The sequence below is a fragment of the Sturnira hondurensis genome, unplaced genomic scaffold, assembly GCF_014824575.4.
Source record: "Sturnira hondurensis isolate 20B ecotype Veracruz unplaced genomic scaffold, ASM1482457v3 Scaffold0001120, whole genome shotgun sequence".
In the NCBI taxonomy this organism is placed as follows: Eukaryota; Metazoa; Chordata; class Mammalia; order Chiroptera; family Phyllostomidae; genus Sturnira; species Sturnira hondurensis.
Genome location: NW_028073751.1, coordinates 3,786,682 through 3,802,347, shown reverse-complemented (window position 1 = coordinate 3,802,347; position 15,666 = coordinate 3,786,682). Strand labels below are relative to the sequence as shown.

At 42.3% G+C, this 15,666-nt stretch overlaps 2 protein-coding genes across 2 annotated transcripts; both read right to left on the bottom strand.

The window, feature by feature from the left end:
* Positions 1-6,866: 6,866 nt before the first annotated feature.
* Positions 6,867-10,802, bottom strand: LOC118998279 (protocadherin beta-17-like). The gene has a single exon (XM_037062340.1). The coding sequence runs from the start codon at positions 10,267-10,269 to the stop codon at positions 7,876-7,878; it is 2,394 nt and encodes a 797-aa protein (XP_036918235.1). The 5' UTR covers positions 10,270-10,802; the 3' UTR covers positions 6,867-7,875.
* Positions 10,803-12,652: 1,850 nt separating this feature from the next.
* PCDHB6 (protocadherin beta 6) lies at positions 12,653-15,308 on the bottom strand. The gene has a single exon (XM_037062335.1). The coding sequence runs from the start codon at positions 15,100-15,102 to the stop codon at positions 12,730-12,732; it is 2,373 nt and encodes a 790-aa protein (XP_036918230.1). The 5' UTR covers positions 15,103-15,308; the 3' UTR covers positions 12,653-12,729.
* Positions 15,309-15,666: the final 358 nt, after the last annotated feature.

Sequence of the window (15,666 nt, the reverse complement as noted above, 5' to 3'; positions counted from 1 at the left end):
CATGTGTTCCCTGCCGGGAACTGGCCTGCAACCCAGGAATGTGCCCTGACTGGGAATCGAACCACAATTGTGTGGTTCGCAGGCCCAGGCTCAATCCACTGAGCTACACCAGCCAGGGCTTATAACTCTACTCTTATTAGTAATAGTATTATACCTCCTTTTTATTCTTAGAAAGATTTCCAAGTTCTGTTTTTAAAAATAACGTATTTAAAAAATAATAGATAACTTTGGTTCAAAATCAAATACTACTAAGAGGCTTATAATAAAATGCAATAATTTTCTGCTCATTTCCTCCTCAGTCTCCTAGTTTCTTTTCCAATTGAAAGTAATTTTATTTTATTATTTTTTTAGGATTTTATTTATTTATCTTTAGAGGGTAAGGGAAGGAGAGAGGGAAAGAAATATCAATGTATGGTTGCCTCTCTCTCGTGCCTCCCTCACTGGGAACTGGCCTGCAACCCAGGTATGTGCCCCAACTGGGAATCGAATCGGGATCCTCTGGTTTGCAGGCCTGCGCCCAGTCCACTGAGCTACACCAGCCAGGGCTAGAAAGCCATTTTAAACTACTTTGGTTAAGTCTTCTGCCATTAATCTGTACTCTGCTGTATTTTGATTAATTCATTTTAGACTTTATCAGTTGACTTTTTACTATGTTAAATTCAGTTTCAGCTCTTGTACACTTCCAAGGATCTTAATACCTTCTTTCACTCTCATGATCATTTAGAACATCGTTGTGTACTAATTATATTTTTCTCACTTTTTCTTGGTTAATAATTGCTTTGCTTTTTAATTTACTTGGTTTTCTTTAGATATATCACTTATTCTTCCCACACTTCCTGTTGCCTCAGTACAGTTTTCCACGTGGTCACTCCAAAGTCTCCTGGGGCATCAATTTCTCCTTAAATTAGGCGGGTGGTATCTAAATCTGTTGCACAGCTGTCGCTCTGGAACTTTCCTTTGTTGTCATTTTTGGAATTTTATTTGCCTTTTATTCTGGTTGGATCTTCTTTTTCTAGAGTTTTACTTCTTCTTTTTTGTTTACTCTGTGGCTTTAATAGATCACATCATTCAATAGTTTCATCCAATTGATATATATCAGGGGACTCGACGATGATATCCTTTGAAATGCCTGTCTTGTACAGCTCCAAAGTCACCTAGTCTATACTTGGGACACAGCTGTTATCCTGGGGCCATCCTTCCACACCATCTAGAGGTTCACTTCACCTCTATTATGTTTTGGATCTTCTTTTTTCTATTTCTTCAGACTTCTTCTCTCTTAGATTACATTATAATTTTAATGTCTTCATGTAGTTTCCAAATAAAGGTGTATGAGAGTTGAATTATATTGTGACTTTGACTGTATAAAATTATTTTTATTTTACTCTCAAACTTAACTGGAAGTTTGACTGATTACAGGGTTTTAGATTATAAATAATTTTTTCAGTATTTAAGATATTTTGTCAATGACCTCCCTAATCCAATGTGTTTGTTAAGAAGTCTAAAGTAGCCCTGGCTGGTGTAGCTCAGTGGATTGAGCGCAGGCCTGAGAATCACACGATTGAGGTTTGATTCCCAGTCGGGGCACATGCCTGGGTTGCAGGCCAGTTCCCGGCAGGGGACACACTGGTACATTGTGTGTCCTCGGCAGAGGCAACCATACATTGCTATTTCTCTCCCTCTCTCCTTCCCTTCCCCTCTAAAAGATAAATAAATAAAATCTGTAAATAAAGTAAATCTTCTTTTATATCTTCTACATGTGTGCTGTACTTTTTATTCCTTGTTGTAATATGTTATCATTGTCTCAAGCATTTTAAAGCTAACACCGATGTCTTGGTTTGTGTTAGTTATCATCCATTGTATGGGACAATTTGTAAGGCCCTCCCACTAAGAAACTAATTTCCTCTAGCTCTTAGAAATTGTGCATGAATTACTTCACTGAATTTTTCTTGCTCTTTTTTTGGGTAATTACTACAATTCAGATGTTGAACCTTTGAGATGAACTTTAATTTTTCTATTTTTTTCTTGTTTGCCATTTGAAATTATTTTTACAATACCATCTGGGGTATTTTTTAACCCTATTTTCAAATCCTTCTATTGAGATTTTCATTTATTATGTTCACACTTTCCAAAAGTCCTCTTTCTGCACTTATTTCTTAGATGCAATAACTTCTTTTCTTACCTGATGGTATTAATAGGTGACTTTTTCCTTAAATCTTTAGTTGTTTGCTTTGCTTGTTTCAATATGCATATAAGCCTCAGAATTTTTTTCTATTCATTCTTTGGCTCTTAGTTTAAATATCACCTTATTAAAAATTTACTATATGAGCTAGAATTACCATCTATATAATTTATATATATATATATTTAATATCTATATAAGTATATATAGTCTATATAATTTCAGCCAGAAACAATACACAAACCCATAACAGCAATGGCTTACACAAAATAGAATTTTACTTTTCTCTCATAAAAAAGGCTGGTGGCTGAAATGCACTCCATGTTATGGGACCCCGTCTTGTTGCAGGTGGTTGCTCTACCGTCTTCAGGACATGGCCTTCACCTCACAGTCCAGACAGCTGTCTAACATCCCGCCACTACATTTCCACTCACACTAACGAGAGAAAGGAAAGGCTGTGCCTTCCTTTTTAAAGACTACTTTCGTGGAGTACTCCATGGCGCTAGTGCTTATATGTCTCTGTCTGTAACTTAGTTACAAGACCACTTCCAGCCACAACAGTGGGTTGCGAAATACAATGTACAGCCCACATATCCACATGGATAGCTAAAAAAGTGGAGGTCTACTAGCAATGAATAAAGGGAGGAGACATATATTTGAGTAAAATTGGTAGTGTATATCATATCCACTCAGACTTCGCCTGTAGCTCCCATTGCCCTTTAGAAACAGATAGGGTCAAATAAATTATTTTTTTTAAGATTTTATTTATTTATTTATCTTTAGAGGGGAAGGAGAGAGGGAGAGAAACATCAATGTATGGTTGCCTTTCGTGCGTCCCCTGCTGGTAGTTAGCCTGCAAGGAACCAGCCTGCAACCCAGGCATGTGCCCTGGCTGGGAATCGAACTGCGATCATCTGGTTCGCAGGCCTGTGCTCAATCCACTGAGCTACACCAGCCAGGGCGGGTCAAATAAATTATGATTTAATTGGTTATTATAGACCATATGGTTCATATGGAGCATATTTCTTCACATTGGTGTGTGTTTTGTAGCCAAAAGAATTTTTTACTGAAAGCTTAGCCCCCAGAGCAATAAAGTAATGAATTTATTTGCTGAGACAAGACCATTTGAACCAATAACACTTACCTATAGTGTATTTGTTTATTATTTTTAGAGAAGGGAAGGGAGGGAAAAAGGGAAGAAACATCAATGTGTGGTTGCCTCTCAAGTGCCCCCTACTGGGGACCTGGCCCGCAACCCAGGCATGTGCCCTGACTGGGAATTGAACAGGAAACCCTTTGGTTCACAGGATGGCACTTAATCTACTGAGCCACACCTGCCTCTTCTCTTTAGTGTCTGTCATGTATTTCTATTTCCTTTTATAAACTTTAAAAAATTCCTTTACAGACTCCTTTGAATTACTATTCTGGATGTAAATTACGGTTGACCAATGAGATGCCTGCACATGAGCCTTAGTAGTCAGGCAAAGATGATAAAATAACAGACTAAATTCATTCACTAATTTATTCAACACTCATTCATCTGTATTTACTTTAATGCATATTTTTTTCTAGATGCAATAGAAAAGCCCTCTCTGTAAGGAGATTATAGTTTAGTGGAGAAAGAAGATCCTTGGTTTCTCTGGACAGAGTACCCAATGGGTGGAACATTGGATTAAATGAATTAAAAGAAAAAATAGCCAAATACATCACTTAAACAATAGCACACTTTAATCCTCACTAAAAATACATCAGGTAGAGCTTCTCATTTCTGTAACTGATGGTATAAATGATCAGATGACCTCCTTGTGGACACCAATAAAAAATAATGTACAAGACTTTTAAAAATAACTTTAAAAAGATCAAGAGCTAAAAACATAATAGAAAACAATGAAAATAGCCCAGTTTTGATAAAAATCTGTAACAGAGGGTAAACAGTGTGTCAGGACAATAAAATTTATTATGCCCTCAGAGCACTTGAAAATATTTTCCCTTGGGCTTTGATCTGAAGCTCTATGGGATTAAAGAAATACAAATCAAAACTCAGGGCCAACCAAAAGGGTGGCATATTATAGAAAGACCCTTCTAATGTTAAGGGACCCTACAGGAATGTATCCACAATATAACACCAACAAACCTAAGCCTGACCCCTCCCTCTAACTCCAGGGAATTATATAGAAAAATCCCCGGTGTTAAGTAGGGCAGAAGAAAAATTAAAGAAACCATTTCTGGGAAATTGTACCTACTGATTGGTCCTCGTGTGTGTTTGTATTTTGACTATTCCTAAATTGAGTTGCAAGGAATCTCCAGCCATAAACTTGGTTTGTTTTGACCCCCTACTGATAATCAGTAAGGGCTAATGAAAATCTGTTTTTGAAAGATGGAACATACAACGTTTGCTTTGAGGACACACTACAAATAAAAATTTAAGGGTAATCAAACATGTAAACCACACAAAGAAACAAACACAGCACAAATAAGGATCAGAAACAATGAAGAGGAAACTGACCCACACAAACTTCACATATTGGAGGTATTGGACAGAGTTAAAAATCAGCTATACTTACTAGATATAAATAATAAATGACATACTTGAAAATATTTGCATAGAACAGATTGAAATGGTATACTGGATTCCAGGGGAAAAAAGTGATACAAAGTTATCAAAATCAAGACATAACCTGAAAAAGATAATGAAGTTCAAAGATAGAAAATAAGTCACCTATAGGTGAGTTATAGGAAAATAGGCTTCAGACTTACCCTCATCAACATTCAATACTAGAACACAATGGAAATATTTACCAGGTTCTGAAAGAAAAACATTATGGCTCAATAATTTTATACCTAGCCAAAATGTTGCTTAAATACAAAGATAACAATGCAGCAAACAGAAAAGAATTAATAAAATATGTCATTAGCACTCATGAGTGCCTATTGTAAAAACTACTTAAGGAAAAAAATTAGCCAACTAATAGAAGAATATAGAAAAATTATGATGGAAGAACTAATGTAATATTTTATGTCAACTAGTTGACTGAAGAATGTCAACTAATCTCTAAAGAAAAGAAAGTTGACTGAAGAATTTTATACCCAGCTAAACTGTATTGGTCAAGTAAGTGCGAATTCAAGAAATACAGCCTCTATAGATTCATCTTTAAAGCACTGTAACTAATGAAATCCAGCAAACAAAAGGATGAAAAAATATGTGATTGAGGTCTGGGGAAGAAATAAAATGACAGTAAAGAATGCATTTTATTCCAGTGTGAGCACACCAATTTATCTCAATTCCCTCCTGAAATGTCATCTAAGCAATAGAAAGCAAAGATATAAAATAAATGGACCTATAAAGACAAAAAGAGTGGGAGAAGAGTAAATAAACATCAGGGAGACAAGTCGACAAATGCCTTCAAAATACTAGCAGCAATCAGCCCCGGCTGGTGTGGCTCAGTGGACTGAGTGCCAACCTGTGAACCAAAGGGTTGTGGGTTTAATTCCCAGTCAGGGCACATTGCAGGCCAGGTCCCCACTTGGGGGTACACAGTAGGCAACCACACATTGATGTTTCTCTCCTTCTCTTTCTCTCTTCCTTCCTTCCCCTCTGTAAAAATAAATCAATAAAACCTTGAAAAACAAAATACTAGCAGCAAATAATTTCTAACTTAAAATTCCATAGCAAACAAAATAAAAATTGATTTTATAAAGTGAAATCAAACTCAGGAGAAAGACAAAAAGAAATCCCCAGAATAATGGCTAAAGCATATTCCGAACTTCCAGCTACACAGTTAATCTACAGAGCAGAGCACATACAGTTGAGCAGGAGCCTGAATAGCTTCAGAACAACTCCAAGAAGAAAATAATGGAATTGAGAGATTTCTTCATGAGTTTAATAGTACAATGAAGAGTTTAGACCTAGAAAGTATGAGGATATGTTAAAAATATGTAAGGAGAAAAGTAAAGTGAAATGAGGAATTATTTTCTTGAGGTAAGGAAAGAAACAAAATCTCAGTACATCATTGAGGTTCAGGTGTAAGTGATATTTACACAGTCATAATTATGTAAACTATTAAAACAAAAATTTTAATGATACTATTTTGAGAGAGGATGGGTAGAGGAAGTGTGCAAGGTGTGTTTATGTGTTCACGTGAATGCCCCTTAAGAAAATAAATAAATAAAAGGATCAAAGCTAAAATTAAAATTTGTAAAAAAGTATTTATAAGGATATTATTTAAAAATATAGACCGGTAAATATCATGACAAGTAAATATTATGAAAAATCTGATAGTTTTAATTATGAAGCTGACCATTTATTATAGGTTCATTTTACAACATTATTTCCATCTATTAACGTATTCTTATATGAAGTCATAGAAATATTTTTAAAATAATGTTGACTTAATATTAATGATAACTATTTCTAAGTGCTAGAATAATGATGTTAATTTGCTTTCTTTTTCTTATTGAATATGTTTCAACCATCTGAATATATACTAATAGAATAAGAATCATCATTTACATACTCAAAACCACTTATGAAAAAATTGTAAGTCTACCAATATTTTTCCACATTTTTCTATTAACAGAAATCAAATCCTTTAAAATTATAGCAGGTGGTCTAATTAAATGCCATCAATTTTGAAAGAAAATACTCAACTTATAATATATTCAGCTAAAATATTAGTTCACCCAAGGAAATACAACATTGTTTTGTTTTTTAAAGGTTTTATTTATTTATTTTAAGAGAGAGGAGAAGAGAAAAAGAAAAAGAAAAAGAGAAACACTGATGTGTGACAGATACATTGATTGTATGCCTCTCCCATGCTCCTACCCAGGCACCTGGCCTGCAACCCAAGCATTTGCTCTGACCGGAATTGATTTGCTCTGACCGGCAACCTTTTGGTTCACAGGTGGGCACTCAGTCCATTGAGCCTCACCAGCCAGGGCACAACACTATTTTTAAAACAACTACAGAAAGGCAGTAATTTACGAGGCAACAAAATTTCTGCATGAATGAAAATTATTTTTAAAACTGAAAGCCATAATTTACAATAGACTGATGCTTATGGTAATCACAAAGCACAACTCTCCGAATCATAACAAAATATCAGTGAACAAGCTCAAATATCAGGAATCAGAAAACTTCCAAAAACCTTACTTCCAAGCTGGAGAAACACGATTGCTCTGCTACTGTATGAACATGCAAAATACAAGGGCACAAAACAACAATAAAAACACCTAGAGACTCAGAATATGACATACTTCAACTAATTGCCATAACTACCAATATGGCAATAATTATGAATGTCTTTCTATGAATGAAAAGGGGTTAGGAAATAGTACATTAGTGATTATTGTCACTTATCCCAACTTCTTAAGTTAGGAAATAATTTTCTTTAAGAGGAAATTTCCAATTGAATTCAAATTAATTTTTAGAGTTTTCCTTCATTACCCTACCAGCCTCTCCACCCATAAAGTTGGGACCCTTGGTTTGAGGAACTTGAACTCCCTGGTCCCTAAGCCTCCTTTCAGACACACCTCAAACTGGTAGCGCAGAGAAAGGGTCCACATGCCCATACCCCTGAAATTTAAAAGGGAAATCCAGGCTATCTTTGAAGGTGGGATTTTCGTCCATGATGCTCCCAAACTCTGTATCTGGAAAAAATTAGATATGTTACAAGACACCCTGCATCGCGATGAGATTTCTAGTTGAATACAAAGTTATTCCGTAAGGTGGCACTTTCCTCCATTTCTTCAATACTGCCTGGGGGAGGGAGGTAGGGGACAACTGGATTCAAGAATTGGAACTCATTTGACCCGGAGCCTCCGGTCAGACATACCTTATACTGGTAGCTTTGGGACAGGGTCCCAGTACCGCTGACGTCCACCAGGTGGCCCGGAAAGTGGCCCTCGGGCACAGAGCAGCCACCCTCCAAGCCCGCCCTGCCCCTCCTGCACAGCCGCACCCCCACGAACGCCAGCACCGAGAACAGGAAGAGCGACGACACCGACGCCAGCGCGATGACCAGGTAGACCGTGAGCGGGTCGGTCTGGGCCGCGGCGGCCGCCGCTTCGGGCAGCAGCGGCAGGTAGGGCTGCGAGAAGCCGTCCACCAGCAGCACGTGCAGCGTGACGCTGGCCGACAGCGGCGGCTCGCCATTGTCCTTCACCAGCAGCAGCAGCCTGTGCTTGGCCGCGTCGCGCTCGCTCAGCAGCCGCGCCGTGCGCACCTCGCCGTTGTGCGCCCACACGCTGAACAGCCCGGGCTCTGTGGCCTTGAGCAGCTGGTAGGACAGCCAGGCGTTCTGGCCCGAGTCGCCGTCCACAGCCACCACCTTGCTCACCAGGTAGCCGGGCTCGGCCGCCCTGGGCACCAGCTCGGTGCAGGGCGCAGAGCCGTTCTGCAGCGGGTACAGCACGAAGGGCGCGTTGTCGTTGGCGTCCAGCACCTGCACGCGCACCCGCGCCTGGCTGCTCAGCGCCGGGGCCCCGCGGTCTGTGGCGCCCACCAGGAACTCGAAGGCCTGCAGGGCCTCGAAATCCAGGGCCCTGAGGGCGAACAGGTGCCCGTTGTCGGCGTTGATGGACACCAGCGAGTCCAGGGGCAGGCTGGGGTCCTGGGGCTGCAGCAGGGAGTAGGTGACCTGGGCGTTGGCGCCCGCGTCTCTGTCTGTGGCGCTGACGCTGCCCATGTGCAGGGCGGGGCTGTTGTTCTCTTGGACGAAGAGGGTGTAGGAGGTTTGGGTGAAGGCCGGGGTGTTGTCATTGACGTCAGAAACAAACACGGTTATGTTGTGCTGGGTTTTCAGTCTAGGGGTCCCCAGGTCTGTGACGGTGATGGTGATGTTGTACTCGGCCTGTCGCTCTCTGTCCAACACTCCTTCTGTTACCAAAGTGTAGAAATTTTCTAAGGTAAGTTTCAGAACGAAGGGGAGATGGTCTTGGATGTAACACACCATTTTGCCATTGTCTCCCGAGTCTGGATCTGAAATTTCAAAAATAGCTACCACAGTATCAGGGGTGTTTTCTGGGATCTCACTGGTGAGTAACGAGGTGATCAGTTCTGGGGCGTTGTCATTTACATCCATCACCTCTATGGCTACTGTGCATTTTCCTGAAAGTCCCCCTCCATCTGAGGCCTCAATTTCCATACTGTAAGACTGAATTTCCTCAAAGTCCAACATTCTTTTTAACCGAATTTCTCCTGTGAATGAGTTTATTTCAAACACCTGATTGCCTTGATTTGAGGATTGGAAAAACGAGTAGGAGATCTCTCCGTGGGTCCCAGCATCTAAATCTCTAGCAAAGACAGTGATGACAAGAGAGCCTATGGGGCTGTTCTCTGAAACCTGAACCTCATAGCGCAGCTGATCAAATTCAGGGGCATTGTCATTTATGTCCAGGACTACAATGTGGACGTGGGAAGTCCCAGTCCTGGGTGGCGACCCACCATCCAGCGCTGTGAGGGTTAACCTGAGCTCCGGCTGCTCCTCACGGTCCAGCGCTTTGTCCAGCACCAACTCAGGGTGTTTTCTGCCATCGCTGTGATTGCGAATGGTAAGGTGGAAATGGGCGTTGGTGCTAATTGTGTAGCTCTGAACTGTGTTGCTGCCCACGTCCAAATCCTGAGCTATTTTCAAAGGAAATGCAGTCCCTGGATGACTGCTTTCCGGGATCTTCAGGAGGATTTCCTGTTCCAAGAATTCTGGGGCATGGTCATTTACATCTCGGAGCTGTAGCTCACCTTGGATAAACTGCAGTGGGTTTCTCAGTAACACCTGGAAATGCAGTACACATGGATCCGTGTCACCACACAGCTCTTCCCGGTCCAATTTTTCTTTTAGGAGCAAATTCCCACTCTTCTGCTCGAGCTGCAAATGCTGTTTGTTCCCTTTGGAAAGAATCCGGGCACCACGCGCAGCCAGCTCTCCTAAGCCCAGCCCCAGATCCTTTGCTAGGTTGGCCACAAGAGAGCCGCTGTCCCTCTCTTCTAGAACAGAGTATTTAATGGTCGCACCACCCGCCTCCCACGATAGTAATAGAATAATAATGGCGGTCACTTGCCTTTTCCGGGGCGCTTTGTGTAGTGGCATCTGCATCCTTCCTCCGGGTCCAAAAGATCCAGTACTAAATCACAAAATAATTGCTTTGTAGCGAACTCTGCTATCTTAGGTCGATAATCTTGAGTTTTTTCTTAACATCAACTGGCACGGGGGTGGCGATGGCTGCCTCTTTGAACCGTATTATCCCCAGTGGTGGAAAATGTTTCCTTTGCTAGCTGTGGGGGACTGCTCTGCTTTCTGTAGTCTCGGAATCTGACTGTCGGAGACAGCTTTTACTCTCTTATCCTGCAGCGCCACCAAGTGTTCTGTTTTACAACTTCAGGTAGTTTTCACTTCCAAGCTAAAACGCATTGAATTGCCTTTTTGGGTCAGACAATGTTATAAACTCCTTCCCCCCTCACCTGTTATGCGTCTTGTTCAGGTAGCTGACAATAGCTGTGAGAGCACAGCGATTCCTATTTGTCTACACTCATCTTCTTCATAAAGGAACACGTTCAGTATACACAATTTGGCTGGAGAAAAATTCATTGAGTCATTCAATAAGTATTTCTCTGCAGAAAATTTTGTAGTTTCTGGAGATAAAATGGTAAACGCAAAAATTCCTGCTCTTGAGAAGCATTCTATTACAAAAATATTAATTTGTTCTATTGTGTTACAAGTGTTAAGTTTTTAAATCCAGTTTTTACTCCCAAATTAAAATGTGTCCATAACACCTGAAAAAAATGCGATGTTTTGGCAGTTTCTGGGCTGCATAGCTTTTGAGAATTTTTTCTTCATAAATTCATTGTGTGTATGGCCCAGTAAAGTTGAGAGGAAATGGCCGCTTGTTTTATTAGAAGTCAGTGAAAGCTCAGAATTCAGGCAATGAGGAAGGCACTAAAGTCACTAGGGTCAAATGTATACTCTGCAGGGAAGGGCTTTGACCTGTCAGCTTTGGATAAGGGCCTGTCCAAGTGTACCTCTTCTGAGGCAACAGAGATGAGGTTATTGGAAACCACCACTGCATCATCTAAAGCCATGTGAGGTGGGGTGAGAGTGTCAGAAGGAGCAGTAATGCCCAAGGAAGGGTGCTATTCCAAGGAGAGGGGGAAAGCATGGGAATACGAAACCGCAGGTGTTCCCCACCTGCTTCAAACCAACCAGTCATCATCCATGACAGAAGAGACATAGCAGTTCACCTATTTGGGTACAAAACACAGCCAAATATAACTCAGTTAAGCTCACTTCCTTTTTAATTAAGAATAAAAATACAATATTCACCCACTTTTCACTCTAGGATAAAGTGACTAATATGGATGGGAAATTGAAAAGAGGAATTTTTTTCCATAAAAGACTACAACTATAACCAACATGAACAACACCAAATATAGTTAAATTGTAAAAGTAAATAATTTTATGGTTAATAAAGATAAATAATGTATACACAGCACTAGGAGGGAAAATATGACCTTATATACCCAATAACCTGGCACTAATAACTCACTTAGGTCTCGGCAGGCATCACATGCCTATCAATAAAAGCTAAGAGGCTAGGAATAGGCGTCTGCCAAATATAATTTGAATTTTACCAAACAATACTTTTGAACCTTCAAATCGTTGGACAAAGATAAGGAGGGGAAAATGTACTCTTAAGCATTTTACATTCTGTAACAGAGTTTTAGTTACTGGAAGGTGTTTCCAATCTAGAGGAAAAGTCAAAGAATGATATTTAATAATGTTACTTTTAACAAGGGTACTAGAGTGTAAAGAGAATACTAACATTTCTGCATTGCTTGAAAATTGTTTTTTAATTCACTATAGGAATGTTAATAACATTTATCAAATGTCTATTAAGCATTTATGATTGGGCCAATGTTTTTTTAAAAACCATCGTATTCTTACATGAAGCTTACCAACTACAATTTAATGTGTTTACAGTTTTTGAAGTCTATATTCACAGAAAACATGTGTTGACGATCATAGTTACTGAAATACACATAAATATGAATGGCTATCTTAGCATCCAGCCATCGTTAGCATTTGTCTGTATTTTACCGCATTGTAGGAGTTACCCCCGAATGAGCAGTGTACGCCTGCATTGGCAGGTTAAATAATATGAAACGCTCACAGTTAAAGCTTTTTCGTACACAGGAGTAGTAATTACGGCAGTCACCAGTAGTTAGAAAAGCAGTTGTACTTAAGAATTTGGAATATAATTTTTGTAAAAAGAGATAGATCACTGAATTTCAAAATTTTTCAATTATTCGAATTAAATTTTACTTTTTATTCAGATTATCAAATATAATTGAATTAATAATTTAAAAGCTACTAAACATAATATAGAGAAAATATTGTGCATATTCAATATTTGAATTTCTTTTAATATCACCCTAAGGGACAGTAGTAAATTTATCAAGAAAGAGATCACCAATAACATGTCATGTAAAGTTAAAAGAGATTTCCATATGTATTAAGTAGGGTTTAGTAGAATAAAACAATACTTAACTGAATAGGAAGCTATTCCGAAAGGTAGGGTTTTCCTTCAATTCCCTCCCAAGTTCCTCGAGGAGGGAAGCTGGGAAGAATCGGCTTCAGGAACTTGAACTCGCTGGTTCCTGAACCTCCCTTCAGACACACCTCATACTGGTAACTCTGGGACAGGGTCCCAGTACCGCTGACGTCCACCAAGTGGCCCGGAAAGTGGCCCTCGGGCACCGGGCAGCCACCCTCCAAGCCCGCCCTGCCCCTCCTGCACAGCCGCACCCCCACGAACGCCAGCACCGAGAACAGGAAGAGCGACGACACCGACGCCAGCGCGATGACCAGGTAGACCGTGAGCGGGTCGGTCTGGGCCGCGGCGGCCGCCGCTTCGGGCAGCAGCGGCAGGTAGGGCTGCGAGAAGCCGTCCACCAGCAGCACGTGCAGCGTGACGCTGGCCGACAGCGGCGGCTCGCCATTGTCCTTCACCAGCAGCAGCAGCCTGTGCTTGGCCGCGTCGCGCTCGCTCAGCAGCCGCGCCGTGCGCACCTCGCCGTTGTGCGCCCACACGCTGAACAGCCCGGGCTCTGTGGCCTTGAGCAGCTGGTAGGACAGCCAGGCGTTCTGGCCCGAGTCGCCGTCCACAGCCACCACCTTGCTCACCAGGTAGCCGGGCTCGGCCGCCCTGGGCACCAGCTCGGTGCAGGGCGCAGAGCCGTTCTGCAGCGGGTACAGCACGAAGGGCGCGTTGTCGTTGGCGTCCAGCACCTGCACGCGCACCCGCGCCTGGCTGCTCAGCGCCGGGGCCCCGCGGTCTGTGGCGCCCACCAGGAACTCGAAGGCCTGCAGGGCCTCGAAATCCAGGGCCCTGAGGGCGAACAGGTGCCCGTTGTCGGCGTTGATGGACACCAGCGAGTCCAGGGGCAGGCTGGGGTCCTGGGGCTGCAGCAGGGAGTAGGTGACCTGGGCGTTGGAGCCCGCGTCTCTGTCTGTGGCGCTGACGCTGCCCATGTGCAGGGCGGGGCTGTTGTTCTCTTGGATGAAGAGGGTGTAGGAGGTTTGGGTGAAGGCCGGGGCGTTGTCGTTGACGTCAGAAACAAACACGGTTATGTTATGCTGGGTTTTCAGTCTGGGCGTCCCCAAGTCCGTGACAGTGATGGTGATGTTGTACTCGGCCTGTCGCTCTCTGTCCAACGCTCCTTCTGTTACCAAAGTGTAGAAATTCTCTACTGATGGTCTTAAAAGAAAGGGGATGTTGTCATCTATAGAACAAATAACCTGCTGGTTTTGTCCAGAATCTGCATCCGATACACTGAAAACTGCCACTATTATCTCTGGCTGGTTTTCAGGGATGGGGCTGATGAGGGACGACATGGTCAGTTCAGGGGCGTTATCATTCACGTCCAGAACCTTGATAATTATAGAGCATTTTCCTGATCGTCCCCCACCATCTATGGCTTCAACATCCACGTGATAAGATGTAAATTTCTCAAAATCCAACATCTTTCTCAGTCGAATTTCCCCTGTGATTGCGTTTATTTCAAAGGGTTGATTAACATCATCGGCTTGAAACAGAGCGTAAGATACTTCTCCGAAGGATCCTGCATCTGAATCTCTCGCTGAGACGGTGATAACCGGCGAGCCCAGGGAGTGGTTTTCAGGGACTTGCGCCTCATAGAGCTCCTTAGCAAACTCGGGGGAGTTGTCATTAACGTCCAAGACCCGGATCCGCATCTCTGCGGTTCCCGACCGGGGCGGAGACCCACCGTCCAGCGCGGTGAGGGTCAGCCTGAACTCCGCCTGCCCCTCGCGGTCCAGCGCTTTGTCCAGGACCAGCTCTGGGAACTTTCGGCCGTCGCTGCGATTGCGGGTGACCACGTGAAAGTGAGAATTGGAGCTGATTACATAGCTCTGAAGGCTGTTGCTACCCACGTCTAAATCCTGCGCCATTTTCAAAGGGAATATCTTTCCTGGCGGAGTAATTTCTGATATTTGTAGTAGCATTTCTCTAGCGGGGAACTCCGGAGAGTGGTCATTTATGTCTCTGACTCGCAAGACCGCCTGGAAAAACTGCAAGGGATTTTCCAGCAACACCTGGAACGGTAGCAGACACGGCTCAGTGGAGCCGCACAGCTCCTCCCGGTCCAGCTTTTCATTTACCAGCAAATCCTGTGTCTGTGGGTCAAGCTGCAAACGCTGTCTGTTCCCCCTGAAAACAACCCGGGCTCCCCGAGTGGCCAGCTCCCCGGTCTTGAGTCCCAGGTCCTTAGTCAAATTAGCCACAAATGTGCCAATTTCTGTCTCCTCCAAAACAGAATACTGAGTCAATTCTGAACCCACCTCCCACAAAACCATTAACAGAATGAAAATTGTCACTTGCCTTTTGTTGCAATGTGCGTTTGTTTGCGCCATCTGTACTGTTATGTCTGATCCCAGAGGAAAAATCCTTTTTAATTCCCAATCACCAGGTCCACCGTCGACCCTCTGAAATATTTTTTTTGCTAAAGGCTTTCTAATTCTTTTTTAAAAACTCGTCTTGCAGTGACTGCCTTCACAAACAGATTTGTTTTGGCTTTAGCTTAAACGCATTTTTCCCACCTTGGGTTTCTCAGTGAAATGGCGTCCACCGAATCCGCAGAGCTTGGATTTACTCTCTTAGCCTGCAGTGCCACCACGCGTTCAAATCAATAACTTCATGAGATGTTTGCAGGTCAATACCATTTCCAAAACATGAGCATATTATAAAGGCTTTTCGGTCCAGTCTGTGTTTCTCACACTGCAGTGTGGGAACTACTTAAATAAAGGATTACCTGGGAGTTTGGTTTTTTTTCCCCCCAAACCCAATTCTGGGCTCCTCTCGTGATCTTTTTTTTAAATTTCCTGTTTTGTTTTTTATTTTTTATTTTTAAATTTTTATTTAACTCTTGTTCAAGTACAGTTTTCTTTCTTGCATTCCCAGCCCTGCCCCCCGCNGCA

Coding starts and splice junctions, on each gene's coding strand:
- LOC118998279 (XM_037062340.1), bottom strand. CDS start 10,269: ATGCAGATGCCACTACACAAAGCGCCCCGGAAAAGGCAAGTGACCGCC.
- PCDHB6 (XM_037062335.1), bottom strand. CDS start 15,102: ATGGCGCAAACAAACGCACATTGCAACAAAAGGCAAGTGACAATTTTC.